The sequence below is a fragment of the Dipodomys merriami genome, unplaced genomic scaffold (assembly GCF_024711535.1).
Source record: "Dipodomys merriami isolate MVZ:Mamm:240054 unplaced genomic scaffold, mDipMer1.0.p SCAF_57, whole genome shotgun sequence".
NCBI classification, from domain to species: Eukaryota; Metazoa; Chordata; class Mammalia; order Rodentia; family Heteromyidae; genus Dipodomys; species Dipodomys merriami.
In genome coordinates this window covers 1,985,755-2,010,264 of record NW_027206146.1, presented here as the reverse complement: position 1 = coordinate 2,010,264, position 24,510 = coordinate 1,985,755, and the positions used below count along the sequence as shown (strand labels likewise).

Below are 24,510 nucleotides of genomic sequence, written 5' to 3'. Positions count from 1 at the left end.
TATCTCCCAGAGTGACTACCTCTGTCTGCACTAATTGTCTTATTGCAAAGAGTGTTATAAACTTCCCTGGGTAGTAAAAAAATAATTGCTAAAGTACATAGTGACCTTTTAAACGGGCCAATCCCAGGGACACCTGGTGTTATATGCTAATCCTGTGGTCTTTGTCTTTAAAAGTGCCTGTAACCGCTGGATGGGGCTTCCTGTCTGCCCTGGACAGAGAGCCCGTTTGCACAAACGCCAAATAAACTCCTCTTGCTTATTGCAGCTGCTGGCTTGGAGTCTTGGTTCTTGGGGTGCCCTCCCGTCGAAGAAAGTATCCCAGTGAGTCTGGGGTCTTTCACTCCCAGGGACCTTTCTCCGCCTGGGCTTGTTTTGAACCTCAGTCCTCAGATCAAATGAGTCTTGGTTAAAAGCTCCTTTAATCCAATTGAAGCAACAAGGAAACCAATAGTAGTTTTTTAAAGCATGGCTTGCTTGGAACTTACTAAGAGCCAAACTTATATCTGACAAACTTGAAGGAGTCTTTTGTAGTCACCTGTGGTCCCACCTGTAATTTACAGAAGACCTATAAAGGCAAAACCTAGACAGTAATTAAACATTCTTTTTGGTAGTTCTAATTTTCCCCTTTTCTACTTTGAAACAAATACTTAGGACAATTTTACTTCTCATGTATATATATTTTTATTTATTTATTTATTTATTTTCTTGGGTCCTGTCGTGGGGCCTGAACTCTGGGCCTGGCACTGTCCCTCAGCTCTTCAGCTCAAGGCTAGTGCTCTACCACCTGAGCCACAGTACCACTTTTGGCTTTTTTTCTTTTTGCTTATGTGGTGCTGAGGAATCAAACCCAGGGCTTCATGCATGCAAGGCAAGCACTCTACCACTGAGCCACCTTCCCAGCCCCTCATGTATATATATTTTTATCCAGGAACCAATCTCTGATTTTCTTTCCAAAGCCTCCCCCCAACTTTTTTTTTTTTTTTTTTTTTTTACTGATTTCCCTTAGTACTTCACACTTCAGCTTTGTTTTGCATTTATATTAACCCCTTAGAAATCTTGAAGCAGGAGGCAAAACCCATTACCTTCTGGTAGTTTGTTTTACAATGTCCCTTTTTCCCTCCTGCAGTTTGAATTAACCCTTTGAAAACTTTTAAACTAAAATTCCTGTTTAACACAACAGAACAATCCTTTGGGACATTTGGTAAGACCCAAATCAGAGGATCATCTTTGTAGTTTAGGCTTAAGCTCACCCATTTACTTTCTTTGTGGTTGAAGTTTAAACCTGCCCATTTTTTCACTGCATGCTAACAACTTTCATCTTGAACTTGTTCACACACAAAAACACATATACAGACTTGTGCACAAACATCTTAAATCACACAAAGATGAATGGCAGCCATACATTTTTGGAATTTCAGTGGCAAGAGACATTTTTTTTTGCCAACAAACAAGCAGAATCTCTTGCAGATGACCATGTTTAAGGTCAAAACTTATTCTAACAAAGCACATTAGCTGGGCATCATTTCTGCAAGGCTTAGGAAAAGAGGTAAGTCTGTTAACATTAGCATATCAATTGACCTTTTAATGTTCTCAGATGGAGGACATTAGAGTGGGAGGTCACATGAAGACAAACTCAGACCACCAGCTGGCAGACTCTGTCTTGTATTCAATTTTTCACTAGAGCACTTCACGATTCCAATACACATGGAAACTAAGATTAACCAGGGCAGGAGAAGGTCTAAGGCTGCCTACATCATTTCTCTAACTGCCTCCATGAGGAGGGGATGTAGCTGGCCCACAAGCGGCCCCAGTCAGAGGCTGAAACTTTGATTCCCCCAGAGATGTTCAAATGAAAAACAAAGAAGCAGAAAACAGTACTGGACAAGACAGGCACACAAAAATCCAAGGTGGCTGGGTGGCCACTCCCACCTCTGCTGTAACCTGAACTCTCTACTGTCCTAAGAGTCAAAAGTCTCTACAGTATGAGAGCAGGGCAAAACAGCCACTAGGCTGGCCTGGTCCCTTGGGTCCTCTCACCACAGCAAACAACCCCAGAGTGTAGTCACACTCATGAAGATGATGGGAATGGTTTACCAAGTGTGGCCACTCCCCAGCTCTCCACTGTTCCAGATGGATTGAGCCCCAGAAAACAGAAAAATCATAACAACAGAAATCAGGGATAGGGCTGGGAAGGTAGCTCAGTGGTAGAGCGCTTGCTTTGCATGCCTGAGGCCCTGGGTTTGATTCCTCAGCACCACATAAGCAAAAAGAAAAAAGCCAGAAGTGACGTGGTGGCTCAAGTGTTAGAGTGCTAGCCTTGAGCTGAAGAGCTGAGGGACAGTGCCCAGGCCCAGAGTTCAGGCACCACGACCGGACCCCCCCCCCAAAAAAAAAAAAAAAAAGAAATCAGGGATAAAACAGAAACTCACTCTGAGGTCTCCTGAGCGACTCCAAACTCCAAAAAGATTTTAGTGGCATGGCAGTGTCCAGATCCTGGCTGTCAGAATGGACAAAAAGCCATTGGGCTCTGAGAAATTCTCAAGCAGTGCCTGCCTTTCAAGCCCCCCATCCTCAAACAGCCTGGATTGCAGAGTCCATTTGCCAGTGTGGCTTCAAGGAACCCAAGTGCCCTCTTCACACTGGGATCTTGCTGACTGAAATCCCAGATGACGAACCCCCATCTGTTGTAAGGTATCTCAGTCATGAGAAACAAAGAAGCCATATTTTGAAAGGTTGAATTAAGAGTCTTTATTAGAGAGCCAGTGACTGTAGGTGCACGCTTGTCCCAATGACCTGCAGTCCCTCAAATTCACTAAATATGGTCAGAAAACTGAGCCATAAGAACAGGAGCAAAAAGAAAGAGCAGAAAAACAATACCATCAAGCCAGATAAACCAAAATAGAGAGCTGGAGTGGGATGCCATGATTATCATGGGAGAGCCAAGATGCAGCAGACACAGGAGACACAGCACAGAAGGCATGGTGTCATGGTGCCTCAGATCGCCTGGGCCTACATTGTCAGGATCAGGGAGCAGGGTTACAGGAAAATCAAGGGTTTCCCAAGTTCAACACAGGACTGACTACTGTCCCAGTGGCCACCACTGCCTCCAGGAATTCAGGCATCCCCATCACCTGGAAGGTGGGACTTCACCTAGCTACTCTTTGGAGAAAAAGTGGCGCCAGCTAGACCAACTCCCTATCCACAACATGACCAAGATGGTACTGGTTAACATCAGCATTACTACTTCAGCTACAAGACACTAGGTAATGAAGAAAAATTAAGTTTAAGTCCTGTAAAACAGGGTGAAAAGGTTCATCTTCTGGTACCTCTGTTACTGCTAATTAGACAGCAATTGTACTTTTTCTTATTCATTAGTTGCTTAGTCAACTACCAGTGAAAGATCATTAGGCCTCTATAACTTCAGTGAAATTTCTTATGACTTTATTTTATTTAAGGTTCAGGCAACAAACTCACAGAGGCAAGTACTCCACAAAGCTGAGATACTCCCATGGCAATTTTGTCTCAGTTTCACACAGATTCTTACAGAATACCTTTGATTATATAATAATTTTGCAAGTCTAAGACTAAGAATTTATATTGGGCGACGGTGGCTAACACCTGTAAACCTATCTACTTAGGAAGCTGAGATCTGAGGCTCATAGTTCCAGGCAAGCCTGGGCAGGAAAGTCTGACAGACTCTTAACTCCAAATAACCACTGGTAATCTGGAAGTGGAGCTGAGGCTGTAAATGATAGAATGCCAGCCTTGAGCATAGGAGCTTAGGGATAACATTCATTCCCTGATTTCAAACACCACAACTCAAAATAATAATAATAATAATAATAATAAAGCTTGGTTCAATATGTATGCAGTGGTTTACACCTGAAAAGTTGAATTAGGAGGATTCATGTTCATGGCCAGGCCAGAGAAACAGTTCATAAGACCCCATCTTAAGTACTAGCTGGGTGTGGTGGTGTATGCCTGTCATCTTATTCATGTGGGAGGCTGAGATTGGGATGGTTGCAGTTATAATTAGCCTTGGCAAAAATATTTCCTAAGAATTTATCTCACCAAAAAATCTCAGCGACTTAGAGAATGACTTATCCCAAATACATCAGGAAACTCATACTAGGCATATTATGGTTCAGACGGACCAGGCTAAAAAGCAAGGCTATATCTCAACAATAATAAGAGTAATAGGAACTAGATCAGAAGTAGACACATGAAGTAGAGCCATGCACTAGTGAGTGCAGAGTGTGGAGCCTCAGTCCAAGTGCTGCAAAACACAAAACTGTGACATAACAATAAAATCTGATGAATTGTATTGGTTTAACCAAATTATGAAAATGATTTTTTAGGGCAGATATAAAACAGCTGAGTGATGCGTATGTCACTGCTGATGAGCACAAAGGAACTCAATACTGAGAAACATGTACCCAAGAACACAGCTGTGTCCATAAGCCAAAGGCCTGGCTTCCTACTTAGACCAATAAAAAGAGTGAAAATGGTAGAGAGGAAGTAGAAGGAGACAAACATGATCACCAGGGTCAGGATGGTGCGCATGGCCCTGGCCTCGTGGTCAGGCCTTTGGGAGGGAAGGCGGCTGAGGATGTGCCGGACCCTCTTCTTGTGTCTGTGCAGGAAAAGGACCATTGAGCCACTGGCCCATATCATGAAAACCAAGCACAAAACATCAACGGAAGAGATTAAGACCAGCTGTGACAAACGTACAACGGGTTCTGGTGGGCTGGCAGCGCAGTATCTATAACGCATATGCAGAGTGACATTTTGTTTGTGTCTTGGGCCAATCACTTTCAGAGGCACAGAAACATTGACAAGGAGCTGCAGGATCCAGAAAAGGGAACCACAGACACCAAAGCACTTGGGAAATCTAGTAGTGATCTTCCACCAACCATTTCTAGTGCAAAGCTTTGAGACCTGTAAGCCACTCAGAAGGCAGGTGGTGTTAAGAGAAACCCCTCTAGCTACTCTGTGGAAATACAAAACAACTTTACATGTGGCATCATCTAGGAAATACTTCCACCCAAAACCTGCCATCATGTGAGGGATCCCAGTGCATAAAACAACCAGGTTGTTGGCAAATACCAGATGGCTGAGGATGGGGTCTGTGGGCCTCACCTTCTGTCTGGTGAGGAGGGTGTAGCTGTAAAAACAAAGGAGACAGGAGTTCCCCAGGACCCCAGCTGCAGTCTGAGTGAGGAAGGCAATGCCCATTTCCATGTTAGTTTCAGTCATCTCTTTCATATCTAGAAAATAATGGATGTTATTGTGACACAAAAAATAGCATGAAAACAAACAAGTGTGAACATACTAGCCAAGCTGGGACCCAGTAGTTCTAGTGACACAAGAGTATGAGATCTGAGGAACCTGTTTCTAAGCCAGCCTGGGTGGGAAGGTCTGTGACACTCTGATCCCCACTTAGCTACTGAAAAATCCCAAAAGTGAAGCCATGGCTTAATGGTGGAGCACTAGCACTGAGCAAAAAGAAGCTCATGCAGACAGCCTGGTCCCTGGGTTCAAGACCCAACCAACAAAACAAACAAACAAACAAACAAATAAATAGAAAAAAGTTGCATGAAATGATACACACAAATATTTGATAGAATGTTGATACATCATACAATATCTTGCCTACAATGAACATCTGTTGTTTTTAAAAAAAATCTTTTTGTTATTAGTGGGGCCTGGGTTTTGTCCCTGAGCTTTGTTTTTAGTCAACGCTAGTGCTCTCCCACTTTGAGACTCAGCTCCACTTTCTGGTTTTCTGGTGGTGAATTGGAGATGAGTCTCATGGACTTTCTTGCCCTGGGTGGCTTCAATCTAGGATCCTGAGATCTCAGCCTCCTGGGTAGTTAGGATTACAGTCCTGAACCTGACAAGGAACATTATTTCTTATAATAAAGGAGATTATCTTCGAGGAAAACAGTTAAAATTTTGTAATACAGGGCTGGGAATCTGGCTCAGTGGTAGAGCACTTGCCTTGCATGCTCGATGCCCTGGGTTCGATTCCTCAGCACCACATAAGAAAAAAGCCGGAAGTGGCGCTGTGGCTCAAGTGGTAGAGTGCTAGCCTTGAGCTGAAGAGCTGAGGGACAGCGCCCAGGCCCAGAGTTCAGGCCCCATGACCGGAATAAAAAAAAAAAATTAAAAAAAATTTTGTAATACAGTGCTTAGTTTAAAGAAATTGGAAGGAAAAGTACGATGTCTTAATGTATCCATATCAGAATTAAATAAGAACAGTCACATATTGTACACAGAAGGAAACACAAGTATTGCAAAACTTCAATTCGTAAAAGATATATGTTATTAGTTTATTAGTGAACAAATATAATCTGAATTTACTGTAGCAATTTCAAAAAAGAAATCCAAAGAAGCAAGGTGCTGGTGGCTGATGCCTGTTATCCTAGCCACTCAGGAGGGTGAGAGCTGAAGATCACAGATTGAAGCCAGCCTGAGCAGACAAATCTACAAGACTTTGTATCCACAATTAACCATCCAAAAGCCAGAAATGGAAACATGGATCAAGTGATAGAACAGCATTCTTGACTGAAAAACTAAGCAAGAGACTGAGACCCTGAGTTCAAGCTCTTAGACTGTATATCCCACATGGCTGTGGTTTCTGAGTGGTCCAGACTCTTCAGTGACTCATGGACAATGAGGGTTCTCTATTTCTCAGAGCATAAACAATTCTCAGAGATGTGGAAAAGCATATATTATGTGCTCCCTGATCATGTACATAGATAAGTCTGCCAATGAAATAGAGTTTCCAGTCAAAAGTTTTCATTGGAAAAGAATCTCTTGGGCTGGGAAGGTGGCTCAGTGGTAGAGTGCTTGCCTTGCATGCCTGAGGCCCTGGGTTCGATTCCTCAGCACCACATAAGCAAAAAGAAAAATGCTGGAAGTCGTGCTGTGGCTCAAGTGGTAGAGCGCTAGCCTTGAGCTGAAGAGCTGAGGGATAGCGCCCAGGCCCAGGGTTCAGGCCCCATGACCGGACCCCCCCCCCCAAAAAAAAGAATCTCCTAAGCTAGGAGCAAGTAGCTCAGGAGGCTGAGATGTGAGGAATGAGGTTTGATGTCTGCCCAGGCAAGAAAGTTCATGGGGCTTGAACTCTGGGCCTGGGCACTGTCCCTCAGCTCTTCAGCTGAAGGTTAGTGCTCTACTACTTTAGCCACAGCACCCACTTCCAGCTTCTTCTCTTTATGTTGTGCTGAGGACTCGAACCCAGGGCATGATGTATGTGAGGCAAGCACTCTACCACTGAGCCACCTTCCCAGCCCCCATGAGGCGTTTATTTCCAAATAACAACCAGGAAAAACTGGAAGTGTAACTGTGGCTCAAATGGTAGTTCACCAGCCTTGAGTGAAAAAGCTAAATGACAGGGCCTATGCCCGATTTCAAGCCCCACAATGGAAAATAATCATAATCAGAAGGAACTCCTTACAAAAGTGCAAGGGCAATGAGAGAGAAGGCAGAGGGAGAGGGAACACTGAGGAAATTGGCAGGAATGGGAATGACAAGCAAGGCATTATAAATTAAAGTCAATTAACCTCATACATTGATATCTTAATTTATCATGTCACCAATTACTCATTTGTACAACATCTTCCAATGTTTATCATCATATAACATGCTATTATTTTAAATGTAAGGAGAAATCATGTTGGTTCATTACTATTGAAAAAAAAATATGAAGTGGTATTATATCATTTCACCAGAGAATTCCCTACCCTTGAGCACACAAAGCTGTGCTGTCTCCAGGATACCAAGGGATGTGGAGCTCCATCAAGACTGCCAACCAAGGGCTGGGAAGGTGGCTCAGTGGTAGAGCGCTTGCCTTGCATGCTCAAAGCCCTGGGTTCGATTCCTCAGCACCACATAAGCAAAAAGAAAAAAGCCGGAAGTGGCGCTGTGGCTCAAGTGGTAGAGCGCTAGCCTTGAGCTGAAGAGCTGAGGGACAGCGCCCAGGCCCAGAATTCAGGCCCCACGACCGGAATAAAAAAAAAAAAAAAAGACTGCCAACCAAGGCAGGAGACAGACCTGTGACTCTCACCAAACGTTTCTTCCAAATGACAAGACCTGTGACTCATTCTAACCCCACACAGCACACACATTTTACAGAGAAGTTACTTCTACATTTTCTTGATGAGTTACATTTACTACTGTCACTGCCTGAGAAGAATAGCTGCTTACCCAGTAGAAATTGGCTGTCAGGACAGAGGAGCAGAGGCAGTGGTCACAGCATGTGTGCTCAGCCAGGGAGCCTCAATATAAAGGCTCAGGACTGCATGATCTCATCTCCTCTGTGGGGATGCTCATCATGTCACCTGAAAGTGTGGTGACACTGTGTGCATGGGGAACAGAGCTTCCCTGTGACAAACACGGGAGAATTGTGGATACTGATGAGCATCCCTGAACTTCCACAACCATTTCCAACAGATGTGACCCTAGGGTTAGGGAAGTCCAGGGAATATGGGGAAACTTTTGAAGCTGACCTCCTAAGAAGTGAGTAGAGGAACAGGAAATCTATTGTGTAAGAATGTGACACTTAGAAAATTTATTTGGTGAATTTTTAGGGACTTTTTTCTTTTGTATCCAACATGCAATTTCTCTCTTTAGTACAACACCACGTTAAAAATAAGAATGGGGTGTCTTTGTCTCAGGCTTGTGATCCCAGCAGCTCAGGAGGCTGAGGTCTGAGGCTGCAGTTTGAATCCAGCTCAGGCAGAAAAGTCTGTGATGCTGGCTTCTTCAATGATGTCAAAGGGTGGCTTGGAGGGTAGGCCACCAGATATAGGGGGTCGGGGAGTTCCTGTATAATAGAGGAAAAGATTTATCTTCTGATACCACTGTTATTCCTGAGTACACAGCAATTGTGCCTTTCCTTATTCTTCATTTGGTTAGGGAACTAAAAGTAAAATATCATTAGGAGTCAATAACTGCATTGAAATTTTCATATATCTTTATTATATTGTGGTTCTGTTAAAAAATGCAGGGTCTTTTGTAGGCAAGTGCTTCACTGCTGAGATACTCTCCTGGCCCTCTTTTGTCCATTTCACATAGATTCTTACAGAATACCTTTTATTATATACTTGTTAAAAAAATGATAGAAACAAAAATTTCTGCCAGGTGTTGGTGGCTCTCACCTGTTATCCTAGCTACTCAGGAGGTTGAGATCTGAGAATAGGGCTTCAAAGAAAACCAGGCAAGAAAGCTTGAGAGACTCTTATCTCCAATGAACCAACGGATAAACAGAGCTGTGGTTCAAAATGGTAGAATATTTGTCTGGAGCAAAGAGCTGAGGGATAGCACACAGGTCCTGAGTTCAAGCCCTATAAACGGCATAATAATAATCATAGTAATAATTTAATGAAAAACGGATCCAAGATATGTGCAGTGGCTCATATCTGTAAGATTGAATCAGGAGGATTCAGGTTCAAGGCCAGCCTAAGTAAACAGTTCATAAGATTCCATCTCAAGTGCTAGCTGGGTGTGGTGGTGTTCACCTGTCATCCCATCCATGTGGGAGGCTGAGATTATGATGGTTGCAGTTATAAGTAAACTTGGGTGAAATATTGATAAGAAAAAAAAGCCTCAACACCTTGGTTCACATCTGAGATCCCAGGTACTTCAGGAAACACATAATAGAAGTATGAGGGTGCAGGCTGACCTGGGTACAAAGCAAGGCTATATCTGAAAAATAACAAGACTGAGAAAGAACTAAAGTATGTCTCCAGTAATCAATCCCCTACCCTAGCAGTGCAGGTCACAGAGTATAAACCCCAGTGCTGCCCAAACAAATTATGATCCAACTGTAAAATCTACTGTAAGGTATGGTTTAACCAAATTAGGAAAATAATTTTTTTAGTGTAGACATAAAATACCGAAGTGAAGTGGGTATCTCTGCTGATGGGTACAAAGGGGCTCAGAATTGAGAAGCATGCATCCAGGAATACAGCCGTGTCTATAAGCCATCGGGCTGGCTTTCTATGTGAACTAAATCAAACAGTGAAAATGGCAGAGAGGCAGTAGAAGAAGACGAACATGCTCACCAGGACCAGGATGGTGCTTGTGGCCCTGGCCTGGTGGCTAGGTCTTTGGGAGGAAATGGGGCTGTGAATGTGCCAGAACATCTCTTTGTGTCTGTGCAGGACAAGGACCATGGAGCCACTGGCCCACATCATGAAAAGCAAGCACATAACATCAATGGAAGAGAATAAGGCTACCTGTAATGAAGTTGTAAAGGGTTGTGGTGGGCCTGTGGCGCAGTAGCTATAACGCATGTACAGTGACATTTTGTTTGTGTCTTGGTCCAGTCACTTTCAGGGGCATAAACATTTACCAGGAGCTGCAGGATCCAGAAAAGGGAACCACAGAATCCAAAGCACTTGGGGAATCTATTAGTGATCTTCCACCAAGCATTACTTTTTATTTTTATTTTATTTTTATTTTTTTTGGTCCGGTAGTGGGGCCTGAACTCTGGGCCTGGGCGCTGTCCCTCAGTTCTTCAGCTCAAGACTAGCACTCTACCACTTGAGCCACAGCGCCACTTCTGGCTTTTTTTTTCTTTTTGCTTATGTGGTGCTGGGGAATTGAACCCAGGGCCTTGAGCATGCAAGGCAAGCGCTCTACCACTGAGCCACCTTCCCAGCCCCCCACCAAGCATTTCTAGTGCAAAGCTTTGAGACCTGGAAGCCACTCAGAAGGCAGGTAACACTAAGAGAAACCCCTCTGGCTACTCTGTGGAAATACAAAACAACTTTACATCCGGCCTCAGCCAGGAAGTACTTCCATCCCAAACCTGCCATTGTCTGAGGGATTCCCCTGGATAAAACAACCAAGTTGTTGGCAAAGACCAGATGGTGGTGAATTGGGTCTGTGGGCTTCATCTGCTGTCCAGTGAGGAGGGTGTAGCTATGAAAGGAAAAAAGAGAGGAGTTTCCCAGGATCCCAGCTGCAGTCTGAGTGAGGAAGCCAACCCCCATCTCCATGTTGGCTTGAGTCTAGGAAAGAATTCATTTTATTGTGAGACCAAAAATACAATAAAAACAAACAAATATCTATGACCATGCAAGCTAGCTGGGCACTGGTGACTTATGCCTTTAATCCTAGCTACTCAGGAGCTTGAGATCTGAGCATCATGATTCTAGATCTGAGACTTGTGGTTGGACAAAGCCAGCTCAGGCAGAAAATTCCCATGACACTCTTACCCTCAACGAACCACTCAAAATTAGAACCAGTGCTTTGGCTGAAAGTGGTAGAGCAGTAGGCTTCACATTGCACCCAGTCCTCAGTTCAAGACCTTAATAAAAAACAAAAAGCTATCCAAGCCAGGTACCAGTAATCCTAGCAATGCAGGAAGCTGAGTTCTGAGGATCACAGTTCAAAGCCAGTCCGTCAAGAGGTCTGTGAGAGTCTCATCCCCATGTAATTAAGATACTGGGTCAACCTGTTGCTAAAGTGGTCACTGGCACCATCTTGTCTTTGTGATGAGGGAAGATGAATTCCCACACACAAATGATGGGGGCATCCTAGAGGCAGTGGCATGGACTTGGACAATAGATACTGGACCTGTCAGTCCTATGCCTTGAACTTGACTCTTGATCTCCCAATGACACTGCTCCATGACCCTGACCCTCTCTAGGCCAGAACCATCTCAGGCTCCATTACGCCATGCCTCCTTCCCCTGCTCTTCTCCAGTCACCATTGTGTCCCAATTCAGCTCTCCATAGGAGCTGCTATGTTTTGTTGATGTTGTTTTTCAGCTCTGTCTCCTCTTTTCTGAAGGTGTTAAGTGTATTTGAGGGGCTGCAGGTCTTTGTGACACAAGTACACCTGCTTTCGTTGGTTCTCCAGTAAGACTCCCAACTCAACCTCTCAAAATGTGGTTTCTCTGTTTCTCATGACTGAATTCCCATACCACACATTTGGCTACCATAAAAGCCAGAAGTTGAGCCATATTGCAGTGGTACAGTGCTAGCTTTGAGCAAAAAAGTCCATGCATAGTTGCCAGGCCCTGAGTTCAAGCCTCAGGACCAACAACAATAACAGCAAAATAATTCCATGAAATGTTATTTAAGATGCATGTTAGTGATACAAACAAATACTTGATATAATGGTGAGACATCAACCAACATCTTGCCTTTAAGGAACATTATTTCTTTTCTTTTTCTTTTTCTTTTTTGTCAGTTGTGGAGCCTAGGTGCTGTTGCTGAGCTCTTGCTTGCTCCAGGCTAGTGCTCTTCCACTTTGAGCCGCAGGTCCTGGTTTTCTGATGGTGAATTGGAGAGAAGAGTCTCAGGTACTTTCCTGCCTAGGCTAGCTTCCAAGCAGGATCCCCAGATCTCAGCTGCCTGAGTAGCCAGGATTAGAGACCTGAGTCTGAGAAGGAACATTGTTTCTTATAACAAAGGAGCTTATCTTGGCCTGTGAATGTGGCTTTGGGGTAGAGTGCTTGCCTTGCATGCATGAAGGCCTGTGTTCAATTCCCAGTATCTCATAAACAGAAAAAGCCAAAAGTGGTTGAGTGCTAGCTTTGAGCACAGAGAGTTTCAGGTATAGTGCCTAGGCCCTAAGTTCAAGCCCCATCACTAGGAATAAAAGCAGTTTATCTTAGATTGTAGGAGAACTTGTCAAACCCCATCATCTTAGACTTTACTCTGAGCTTCTGTAACTCCATTTTGCTTATGACTCCATCTTTTTTTTTAATTAAATTTATTTTTTTATTTGATTTTATTTGTGAACATACAGTACAGAGGGGTTACAATTACATGGGCAGGATAATGCATACATTTCTTTTTTTTTAAATTTTTTATTGTAAAGATACTATACAGAGGGTTACAGTTACATGAGTGAGGTAATGAGTACACTTCCTCTTGAACATTGTTACCCCCTCCATCCTACCATCCCCTCCCTCCCTCCCTTCCCCGAGGTTCTTTTTTTTTTTTTTTTGATTGTGATTAAGTGATTACTTAATTTCCGGAAATTCACAGTATTGTGGAATAATGATGCTCATTTAAAGTCACAAGTTCATTCTAACTTTCCTGGAGCAAATTGTCTATCACAGTCTGTAATATATAATGGTGCTCACACGTTATATACCATATATGTGATCAGCAGCATGGGGATATTTGGTAGTGGTTCAACCAGATGAGTGGGAGTTCTTTGTTTCTTAAGTCCTGTTAGTTTTGTCATATCACCTAACATCTTGGATTTATCATCCACTTATCAGGGAGACCATGTACTGTTTGTCTCTTCGTTCTTGGCTTAACTCGCTCAACATGATTCCTTCTAACTCCATCCATTTCCCTGCAAATGCCATTATTTTGTCATTTCTAATGGCTGCATAATATTCCATTGTGTATAGATACCACAATTTTTGGATCCATTCATCTGTGGTGGGGCATCTAGGTTGTTTCTATATCCTAGCTATTGTGAACAGTGCTGCAATAAACATGGAGGTGCACGTGTCCTTGTATATTGGTTCCTGTTGTTCAGGGTAGATGCCTAGAAGTGGTATGACTGGGTCGTAAGGGAGGTCAATCTTTAGCTTTCTAAGGACCCTCCAGACTGCTTTCCAAAGTGGTTGTATAAGTGTACATTCCCACCAGCAGTGTAATAGAGTTCCTTGTTCTCCACATCCCCTCCAGCATTTGTTGTTGGCTGATTTGTGGATGTGGGACATTCTGACTGGGGTAAGGTGGTATCTCAGGGTTGTCTTTATTTGCATTTCCTTCACCACCAGGGATGATGCACATTTCCTCATGTGTTTCTTTGCCATTTTTATTTCTTCATTTGAGAAGTCCCTCTTTAGTTCCCTTGCCCATTTAGTAATTGGTTTGTTAGGTTTGGGAGGGATTAGTTTCTTGAGTTCCCTGTATATACAGGATGTTAACCCCTTGTCTGATATATTGCTGGTAAATATTTTTTCCCAATTAGTTGGTTGTCTTTCTAGCTTGGTTGCGATAGCTTTATCTGTGCAGAAGCTTTTTATTTTAAGGTAGTCCCATTTGTCGAGTCTCTCTCCAACTTGTTGTGACCCTGGGACTCTGTTCAGGAAGTTCCTTCCTGTGCCTATTAGTTCAAGTGTCTCTCCTACTCTGTCCTGCAGTAGTTTCAGAGATTCAGGTTTAATGTTAAGGTCTTTAATCCATTTTGAGTTGATGTTGGTGCATGGTGATAGGCTGGGGTCCACTTTTAGTTTTCTGCATGTGGCTGCCCAGTTTTCCCAGCACCAGCGGTTGAAGAGGCTGTGTTTCTTCCATTGTATGTCTTTGGCTCCTTTGTCGAATATTGGCTGGCTGTAGGCCTGTGGATTTATTTCTGGATCTTCTATTCTGTTCCATTGTTCTTCGGGTCTGTTTTTGTGCCAGTACCATGCTGTCTTTGTTATTATAGCTCTGTAGTAGAGTTTGAAGTTCGGCATGGATAGCCCTCCCATATTGTCTTTATCCCCTAGAATTGTTTTGGCTATTCTAGGTCTTTTGTTGTTCCATATGAATTTTTGGACTGTTTTCTGTATTTCAGTGATGTACGTCATTGGGATTTTAATAGGAATTGCGTTGAATTTGTATATTAGTTTTGGAAGTATTACCATCTTTACTATATTAAGTCGGCCTATCCAAGAGCATGGGAGGTCTTTCCATTTCCTAGTGTCTTCTGCAATTTCTTTCTTTAACTTTTTATAGTTCTCATTAAATAGTTCTTTTACATCTTTGGTTAGGTTAATTCCTAAATATTTTATTTTTTGGGAGGTTATTGTGAATGGGGTTGCTCCCTTTATTTCCCTCTCTTCCTGTACATTATCAGTATATAGGAAGGCAACTGATTTTTGTGGGTTTATTTTGTATCCTGCTATTTTGCCGAAGTGATTTATGATTTCTAAGAGTTTGGAGATGGAGTTTTTGGGATCGTGGAGGTATAGTATCATGTCGTCTGCAAAAAGGGATAGCTTAACTTCTTCTTTCCCTATGCGGATCCCTTTAATGTCTTTTTCTTGCCTTATTGCCCTGGCTAAGGGTTCTAGGACTATATTGAAGAGGAGTGGAGACAGTGGGCATCCTTGCCTTGTTCCTGATTTTAGGAGAATTGGTTGTAGCTTTTCCCCATTAAGTATAATATTGGCTATTGGTCTGTCATAAATGGCTTTTATTGTTTTTAGAAATGTTCCTTCTATTCCTATTTTCTCCAGAGCTTTTAGCATGAATGAATGTTGAATTTTGTCAAAGGCCTTTTCTGCATCTGTGGCGATAATCATGTGATTCTTGACCTTGGCTCTGTTGATATGTTGGATTACATTTATTGACTTACGTATGTTAAACCATCCCTGTGTCTCTGGGATGAAGCCTACCTGGTCATAGTGAATTATTTTTTTTTATGTGTTTCTGGATTCTGTTAGCTAGAATCTTGTTAAGGATCTTTGCATCTGTGTTCATCAAGGAGATTGGCCTGTAATTCTCCTTTTTGGTTGGGTCTTTGCCTGGTTTGGGGATGAGTGTGATATTGGCTTTGTAGAATGAGTTTGGGATAGCTCCCTCCTTCTTTGTTTCTCTGAAGAGCTTGAGGAGTATGGGTATTAGTTCTTGTTTAAAGGTCTTATAGAATTCTGCTGTGAATCCATCTGGTCCAGGGCTTTTTTTTGTTGGAAGACTTTTGATAGCTTCTTGTATCTCATTATAGGATATTGGCTTATTGGTTAACTTCTTCTTTGCTCAGTTTGGGCAACTTGTATTTCTCTAAAAATGCATCCATTTCTGCCCGATTTTCTTCCTTTAGAGAGTATAGCTTTTGAAAGTAGTCTGTTAGAATTGTTTGGATATCTTGGGTATGTGTTGTGATGTTTCCCGTGGCATCCCTAATCCTATTAATATGGGTTTCCTCTCTTCTTTTTTTAATTAATCTAGCCAATGGACCATCAATTTTGTTTATTTTTTCAAAGAACCAGCTTTTTGTTTGGTTTATTTTGGTTATGGTTTTCTGATTTTCTAATTGGTTAATCTCTGCTTTTAATTTGGTTATCTGGCTTCGTCTAGTAACTTTAGGTCCCATTTTTTCTTGTTTTTCTAGCTGTTTTAATTGCAACATGAGATTATTTACTTGGTCTGTCTCCATTCTCTTGATGTGGGCACTGAGGGCAATAAATTTGCCCCTCAGGACTGCTTTTGCTGTGTCCCACAAGTTTCTTTGTGAGGTGTTTTCATTTTCATTGAATTGTAGGAAATGCTTTATTTCTTCTCTGATCTCTTCTGTTATCCAGGCATTGTTAAGGAGTGTGCTGTTCAATTTCCATGTATTAGAGAAATTTCTGCGGTATGCTTTGTTATTGAGAGCTAGCTTGATTCCACTGTGGTCAAATAGGATACAGGGGATTATGTCGATCCCTTTGTATTTGCTTAAGTTCCTTGCATGAACTATGATATGGTCTATTTTGGAGAAAGTTCCGTGAGCTGCTGAGAAGAATGTGTACTGTGTTGTTTTAGGGTGAAATACTTGGTAGATGTCAGTTAATTCCGCTTGAAGTATGGCCTCTCTTAATTCGGTAGCTTCTTTGCCAATCCTCTGGTTGGTAGACCTGTCCTTTCGTGAGAGTGGTGTGTTAAAGTCTCCTAGTATTGTTGTATTGGGATCTATTTTATTCTGTAAGTTTGAGAGCATTTGTTTGACATATCTGGGTGCACCAATATTTGGGGCATATAAGTTGATGATGGTTATATCCTCCTCTTGGATTGTTCCCTTTATTAATATGTAGTGTCCGTCCTTGTCTTTCTGTACTGATTTTAATGAAAAGTTTATTTTGTCAGATATCAGGATAGCTACACCTGCTTTCTTACTGGGGGCGTTTGATTGGTAGATCCTTTTCCACCCCTTCACTCTGAGTTTGTTTTTATGTTTGGCTGAGAGGTGGGTCTCCTGAAGGCAACAGATGGATGGGTTTTGTTTTCTGATCCAGTCCTCAGTTCGTTTCCTTTTAATTGGCGAATTCAGCCCATTTATATTAAGAGAAAGTATAGAGAGATGCATTGTTGTCCCTGCCATTCCGTTTTCCTAAGTTTTTCTTCTTTCCTTTCCTCCTGTGCTTGCTCAGTTAGACTTTGAATAACGCCTGTTTGGGGCAGGCCCCAGTTCCTGGTTGCTTTCTTCAGGTTGTGTCTCCCCTCTTAGAATTCTTTGTAATGCTGGCTTAATGTTTATGTATTCATTTAGTTTTTCTTTGCTATTAAAAGTTTTCAGTTCTCCATCGAATGTGAATACTAGCTTTGCCGGGTATATCAGTCTGGGTTGGCAGTTATTGGCTCTCAGGGCTCGTATGGTGCTTTCCCAGGCTTTTCTTGCATTCATTGTTTGTGTAGAGAGATCTGCAGTAATTCTTATTTTTTTCCCGTTGTAGTATAGCTCCTTCTTCATTTTTGCTGCATGCAGGATTGTTTCCTTATTATTCAGATCTATCATTTTTACTATAATGTGTCTAGAAGTGTTTCTCCTGGGGTCTTGCTTGTTGGGTGTTCGATAAGCTTTTGTGATGTAGTTAAGATGGTCGTTTTTGAGGTGGGGAAAATTTTCATTGATTATATTGTTAAATAGGTGTTGTATTCCCTTGCTCTGGAATTCCTCACCTTCGTCCACTCCAATTATGCAAAGGTTAAATTTTTTAGCATTATCTGCTTGCTCTTGAATATCCCTTTGGTTTAATTTGAGTGATTTTTCCATATCTGTCACTTTTTGGTCCAGTTGGTGTATTCTGTCTTCTGTATCTGACACTCTACCTTCCATTTCATTCACTCTGTTGACAGTGGCTTCTATTGTGGTTTGCATGGAGGAAATGGATCCCTTTATGGATTCAATGTTGGTTCTCAGAGTACTGATCTCACCTCTCAATGAGGTATGCATTACCTCTAATTTGGCGTTTATCTCACTTCTTACTGAGGTTTGTGCAGCTTCTATTTTTGCATGCATCTCTTGTTTGATACCCTGTATCTCTTTGGATAGTTCATCCTTGTGCTCTTTCAATTTCTGATCAATTTCTCGCTTTATTTCTTGAGTCATTGCCTCCAGCAACCCTTGGATGTAGCTTTTGTCTTCCATTCCTGCTTTGCTCCCACTGGGGCTCTCCCCTGTGTGGCTGCTGGCTTTTTAGGTGAGCTTGCTTTCCTGGGTGGTGGTAAACCTTGTGATTTTTCTCTGTGATTTTCGCATGGAGGTTCAGGAGACTGCTCTTCAATTTTGTTTTGGTGTGTCTGTCTTTGCTTGGTTGCTGATTCTGTATTGGTAGAGAGAGTCTGTGCCTGATCTGGGTTCTGTTGAGAGCCTATTTCCAGCTGCTATTCTGACTTACTTAGGATTCTCAGCTCTCTGCTGTAGATTGCTGGCAGTTCCCGCCTTTGGAAGGGTTGAGCAGCCTAGACTGCTTGTGTTTGCTCCTACGGGTGCTCTTGTGAAGAACAGATGCTCTGGATGCACTCTCCCAAATACTGGAGTCTGCTATGGGCTCCTGATGTGTTTTTGTTTGTTTGTTTTGGGCTGGTTGTGGGCTTGAACTCTAGGTTTGGGTGCTGTCCCTCAGCTTTTCAGCTCAAGGCTGGCACCCTATCATTTGAGCCACAGCACCACTTCTGACCCTTTTTGCTTTTGTGATGCTGAGGAATCAGATCCAGGGCCTCATACATCCAAGACTATCACTCTATTGCTGAGCCGCCTTAACAGTCTGAGCTCCTGCTTACTATCAGGTGCTGGCAGCCTGTGTTGCCCAATTCCCAGTCTAGGGTATATGGGTGGAGTTTTGGTGGGGTTTGGGCTTCTCTTGTCCTGGGCCTCCAGGTCTTTTGTTGTCACAGGCGTGCTTCCCGGGGAGTGTTGTTTCCTGGTTTTCTCCCCTCTGTTGAGGCTCAGCTTTTTACTTCAATTGGGAGGAGTTGGTTGTGTTGTTCAGGCGCCGGATCCCCGGGCCTGGTTCCGGCCCCAGCCTGGAGCGCGCTTGTTAGGCCTGTGCTGATGTGTGTACCACCTAGGTTATGCAGCCTGGAGCGCACTCGTTAGGCCTGTGCTGATGTGTATACCACCTAGGTTATACAGCCTGGGGGACACAGTTCAAATTTCTTCTACTGTTGGTAGTCTTGACCCAGGGGCGCTGTTCCTGGCTTGGGCATTTAAGCTCCCTTCCAGGGGTGCTCTTGCTCTAGCCTGGCCAGCTGAGTGTGCTCCACGGGCTGGTGGAGCTCTCAAACAGTTCCCAGTTTTAGTGGGTCCTGTGGTCCGGGTGTTGGGGGTAGGGAGTCTAGGTCAGGGTCTGGGGATTCCCTCCAGCTCTGGTCTCCCTTGAGGGATACACTTCCCCTGTGGGGTACTCACCCTGGAGCTGGTTGTTTCTGTGTGTTGTAGGTCGTCAGTTGTTGTTGCAATCCGGGCTGGGTTGGGCGGTGGTGGCTCTGTGTGATTCTTTTCTGTCTCTGCCTCTGTCGAAGCTGTCGGGTCAAAAGTGTCCACGCTCAGGCAGCTTCTTCACGGTACCTCTGGGGCCCGAGCAGGGCTGGGTCGTTGCGATCGCGATTGGGCGGGCGGGTGGTCTGCCAACAGGTCCCTTTGTTGCGCTGCTGGTGCCGAGCGGCTTTGGCGGGATGGAGCCTCTCTGCTCGGGTGGAGAGTGAGGGGTGGGGGTGGGATCCTCGTGGAGACTCCCGGCTGGTAGGTTTCTCTGTTCCTGGCGATCCGCTGTTCTGCAAACTGGTACCTGGTTATCTGAAAGCGGCCCCCTGTGTCTCTGCTGTGTCTCTGGGGCTCCCGTAGCCCCCGCCGGGCCGGCTGGCCAGCGGCTTGGCACACTGCCGCGCGGCCAGTAAAGGTTGGGGGAGGGGTCTTCACTTTTCTCTGTTCTGAAATTCTTCTTTTCGTCTCTTTCTTTTTTTGTTATTCTCTGCCTCTGGTTTTTCTCTGAGTGTTCGTCTTTTTGTTGTTGTCAGTCTCTTGGGGAGATTAAGCGTTGGAACTCGAACTCTCTTTTTGGTTGGAGAGAGCTGTGGCGTTTCCCTACTGCTCCGTCGCCATCTTGGTCCCCCCCTTCCTTTGTTTTTACAGCTACACCCTCTACACTGAAAGGTGAGGCCCACAGACCCCCATCCTCAGCCATCTGGTCATTGCCAACAACTTGGTTGTTTTATCCTCTGGGATCCCTCAGAACATGGAGGGATTTGAATGATGCCGCATGTAAGGTTGTTTTGTATTTATTCAGAGTAGCCAGAGGGGTTTGCCTTAATGGCACCTGCATTCTGGCTTCCAGGTTTCAAAGCTTTGTACTAGAAATGCTTGGTGAAAGATCACTACTAGATTCCCCAAGTGCTTTGAATTCTGTGGTTCCCTTTCCTGGACCTTTCTCATCCTGGTAAATGTTTCTGTGCCTGTGAGAGTGATTGGCCAAAGACACAAACAAAATGTCACTCTTCACATGCATTATATATACTCCACAGTAGAAACCCCACTAAAACCATTTGTTCATTTATCACAGATAGTCTTATTCTCTTTCATTGATGTTATGTGCTTGGTTTTCATGATGTGGGCCAGTGGCTGCATGGTCTGTGTTCTGCACAGACACAAGCTGATGGTGTAACACATTCACAGCCACCTTCCATCCCGAAGACCTGACCATGAAATCTGGGCCTTGCACAACATCCTGACCTTGGTGAGCATGTTCGTCTCCTTCTACTGCCTCTCTGCCATTTTCACTCTTTGTGTTGGTCTACATATGAAACCAGACCTGTAGCTCATGGACATGGCTGTGTTCCTGTGTGTGTGTTTCTCAGTTGTGAGCCCCTTTGTGCCCATCAGCAGTGACACTCATATCACTCAGGTGTCTCCTTCCTGCACTGAATAAAAGATTTTCATGATTCCCTTAAACTAAACGATTACATTCAATTTCCACTTGGTTCATAGGTTTGTTTTTGCAGCAATGGCATTTACACACTACGATCTGCACTGCAAGTGCAAAGGCTCAGCTATTAGAGACCTGCTTTAGTCCTTTTTCACTCTGGTTATTTTTTAAATTTTTTCTTTCTTTATTATTTTTTACTTTTTTATTGTAAAGATACTATACAGAGGACTACAGTTACATGAGAAGGTAATGAGTACACTTCCTATTGAGCATTGTTACCCCCTCCATTTTTTCCCCTTACCATCCCTTCCCTCCCTACCTTCCCCAAGGATCTTTTTTTTTTTAATTGTGATTAAGTGATTACATAATTTCCCAAATTTCACAGTATGGTGGAATAATGATGCTCATTTAAAGTCACAAGTTCATTCTAACTTTCCTGGAGCAAATTGTCTATCACAGTCTATAACATATAATGGTGTACACATATACACCATACTTGTGATCAGCAGCATGGGGATATTTAGTAGTGGTTCGACCAGATGAGTGGGAGTTCTTTGTTTCTTAAGTCCTGTTAATTTTGTTGTATCACCTAACATTTTGGATTTAGCATCCACATATCAGGGAGACCATGTACCGTTTGTCTCTTTGCTCTTTGCTTACCTAGCTCAACATGATTCCTTCTAGCTTCCCTCCCAAAGACCTGACCACGAGATCTGGGCCTTGCACAACATCCTGACCTTGGTGAGCATGTTCGTCTCCTTCTACTGCCTCTCTGCCATTTTCACTCTTTGTGTTGGTCTACATATGAAACCAGACCTGTGGCTTATGGACACGGCTGTGTTCCTGTGTGTGTGTTTCTCAGTCATGAGCTCCTTTGTGCTCATCAGCAGTGACACTCGTATCACTCGGGTGTCTCCTTCCTGCACTGAATAAAAGATTTTCATGATTCCCTTAAAGTAAGCCATCACCTTCAATTTCCACTTGGTTCATAGGTTTGTTTTTGCAGCAATGGCATTTACACACTACGATCTGCACTGCAAGTGCAAAGGCTCATCTACTAGAGACCTACTCTAGTCCTTTTTCACTCTGGTTATTTTTGAGCTATACCATTGCTTTATATCTAGGTCAGCCTGTACCCTCATACTCCTATTGTGTTTCCTGAAGTACCAGGGATGACAGATGAGAATGAAGATGCTGAGATTTTATAGTTTAGATAGGGTCTTGGGGAATTGTTTGTGCCCAGGCTCACCTATTACTGCAACCATCCCAATCTCATCCTCACACATGGTGGGATGATGGGTGTACAACACTACACCCAGCTACTATTGGAGGGGGGATCTTGTGATCTGTTTTCCTGGGCTGGACTTGGATCTGAAACCTCCTGATTCAACCTTGCATGTGTGAGCCACTGCATCCACCTTGCATCATTCTTTGAGTATTATTATTATTATTATTAGTTGTGGGGCTTGAACTCAGAGCCTGGACACTTTCCCAGAGCTCTTTTCATCAAGGCTAGCACACTACAATTTGACCCATAGCACCACTTCAGATCTTTCCTGAGTAGTTTATTGGAGAGAGAAGTGTCATGGACTTTCCTTCTAGGCTGGCTTCTAATTGCAATCCTCAGATCTCAGCTTTCCGACCGAGTAGCAGGGATTCCAGGCCTGAGCCACCAGAGTCTGGCATAAATTTTTAACTTTAAAATTATTAAATGAGCGTATAATAGAATGTGTTATGTAACAATCTGTGTGAAACTGGGAGTATCTCAGTGGTGAAGTTCCTGCCTTGGAAGAGCCCAAATTTGTTGCCTGAAACTCAAATAAAATAAAGGTATAGAAAATTTCAATGTAGGTAATGGGGCCTAATGATCTCTTACTGTTAGCTCACTAAACAAATATTGCATAAGGTACAATTGCTAATTTGCAGTAACTGAGATACCAGAAGATGAATGTTTTCACCCTATTATGCAGGAATTACTCATAATTTTTCTTCATTATCTCATGAATTGTGCTGAGTATGTGTAATGAATAGAAGTATTAAACTTGGAAATAAACTTTAATGCTTACCACAAAAACAAAGTGTTATTACTTATTGTTTTGTAACATAGATACCTGAAAACATATTACCTTGAAACATATTTAGACCCAGTATCTTCAGGTAAGAAGAGTATTCTAGAATGGTCTCTCCTTTGGGATTTCAGAGATCTGAAGACATCGGACATGTTTCACCTTAACCAGGAGACATGGTGTCAGGTCAAACAGAAAACCTGTGTCACTGCTGATTGCTAAATGTAACCCAGATCAGTCCAGAATTCCATCCTGTCCTAAAATTCTGACAGACTCAGTGTGAGGCCGAGCCTCATGCACAATATCAGCAGTCATCCTAAAGATGATTTACTCGATGTTCAAGTAAAATATACATTGTATTTGACAAAGATTCACAAGTTTTACATTTATTAAATTACTCTGATTTTTTACTAGAATATATATAATTTCATTGTGGTGACTCAAATACAGATAAACAACTGTGTGTGATAGTGTATGTATTTGTGAGTGTCTGTGGGATTATCTGTGTTGGGAGGCTTTATACTACAGATGCAATCTCTTCTTTAGTTATTCAGATTTCCTGCTATTTCTTGATTCAGCTTTTCTTTTCTTGTTCCTTTTTTGTTCTGGTCCTGGGGCTTGAACTGAGTTTCTTGGTGTTGTCCCTGAGCTGTGCTGGATCACCACTAGTGCTCTACCACTTGAATCATAGCACCACTTTTGGTCTTTTCTGAGTGCTTTGTTGGAGATAAGAGTCTCATGGATTTCTTGTCATGGCTATCTTCGAACAGCAATCCTCAGATTGCCTCCTGAGTAGCTCTGATTATAGATGTGAGGCAACAGTGTCTGCTTTCTTGAGTCAATTTTGACAGGAGTAGTGTTCCTAGAAACTAACATTCCTAATTATATGTGATTGTTAGAAACCTTTGGGGTGGGGGATGCGGTTTGTCTCTCTGCAGGTACCAGAACTTGAATTCAGGGCCTGTGGTAGTTTAAATTGCTTACTCTGCTGGTCATCTGCAACTTTCGCCATGACCCAAGCCTAGGTTTTTCATGTTGGTTTTATTCTGCTTTTGTGTTGTGCCATTCCAGAGGTTTGAACTCATGGCCTGGGTAATCTCCCTGAGCTTTTGTACTCAAGGCTATCTCTTTACTATCTGAGTCTCACCTTCAGTACCAGCTTTTTTTTGTGGTTATTTGAAGTACGAGCTTCACTGGCTTTTCTGCCTGGTCTGGCTAGAAACACTGATCCTCAGACCTCAGTCTCCAAGTAGCTAAGATGACAGATATGAGCCACCTGTGCCCGGCATGTAGACTGTTTTGGAGATGGAGTCTTGTGGAATTTTGTTCTTGTTCTGATTTTAAACTGTGATCTTCCTAAACTCAGCCTCCTGAGGAGCTAGGATCATAGGATTGAGCTACCTTTCCTGGCACTGTTTTGCATTCCCACAGGTCAAGAATCATCTGTGCACTTCCATTGCTGGTTCAGTAATTTGAATCTTCTGGTTTTTCCTTTGCCAACCTAAGTAAAAGTTTTGCATAATTCTTTGGTCTCTTCAAACACCCAACATTGGGGTTCACTGACGTTTC

The 24,510-nt window shown here is 43.0% G+C and overlaps 1 protein-coding gene and 1 pseudogene across 1 annotated transcript; both read right to left on the bottom strand.

The window, feature by feature from the left end:
* Positions 1 to 4,338: 4,338 nt before the first annotated feature.
* On the bottom strand, positions 4,339 to 5,241 carry LOC138812413 (vomeronasal type-1 receptor 1-like). The gene has a single exon (XM_070000365.1). The coding sequence runs from the start codon at positions 5,239 to 5,241 to the stop codon at positions 4,339 to 4,341; it is 903 nt and encodes a 300-aa protein (XP_069856466.1).
* Positions 5,242 to 10,019: 4,778 nt separating this feature from the next.
* LOC138812412 (vomeronasal type-1 receptor 1-like) lies at positions 10,020 to 11,009 on the bottom strand (annotated as a pseudogene).
* Positions 11,010 to 24,510: the final 13,501 nt, after the last annotated feature.

Bases quoted from the DNA above. Each gene is read 5' to 3' on its own strand.
- LOC138812413 (XM_070000365.1), bottom strand. From the start codon at position 5,241: ATGGAAATGGGCATTGCCTTCCTCACTCAGACTGCAGCTGGGGTCCTG.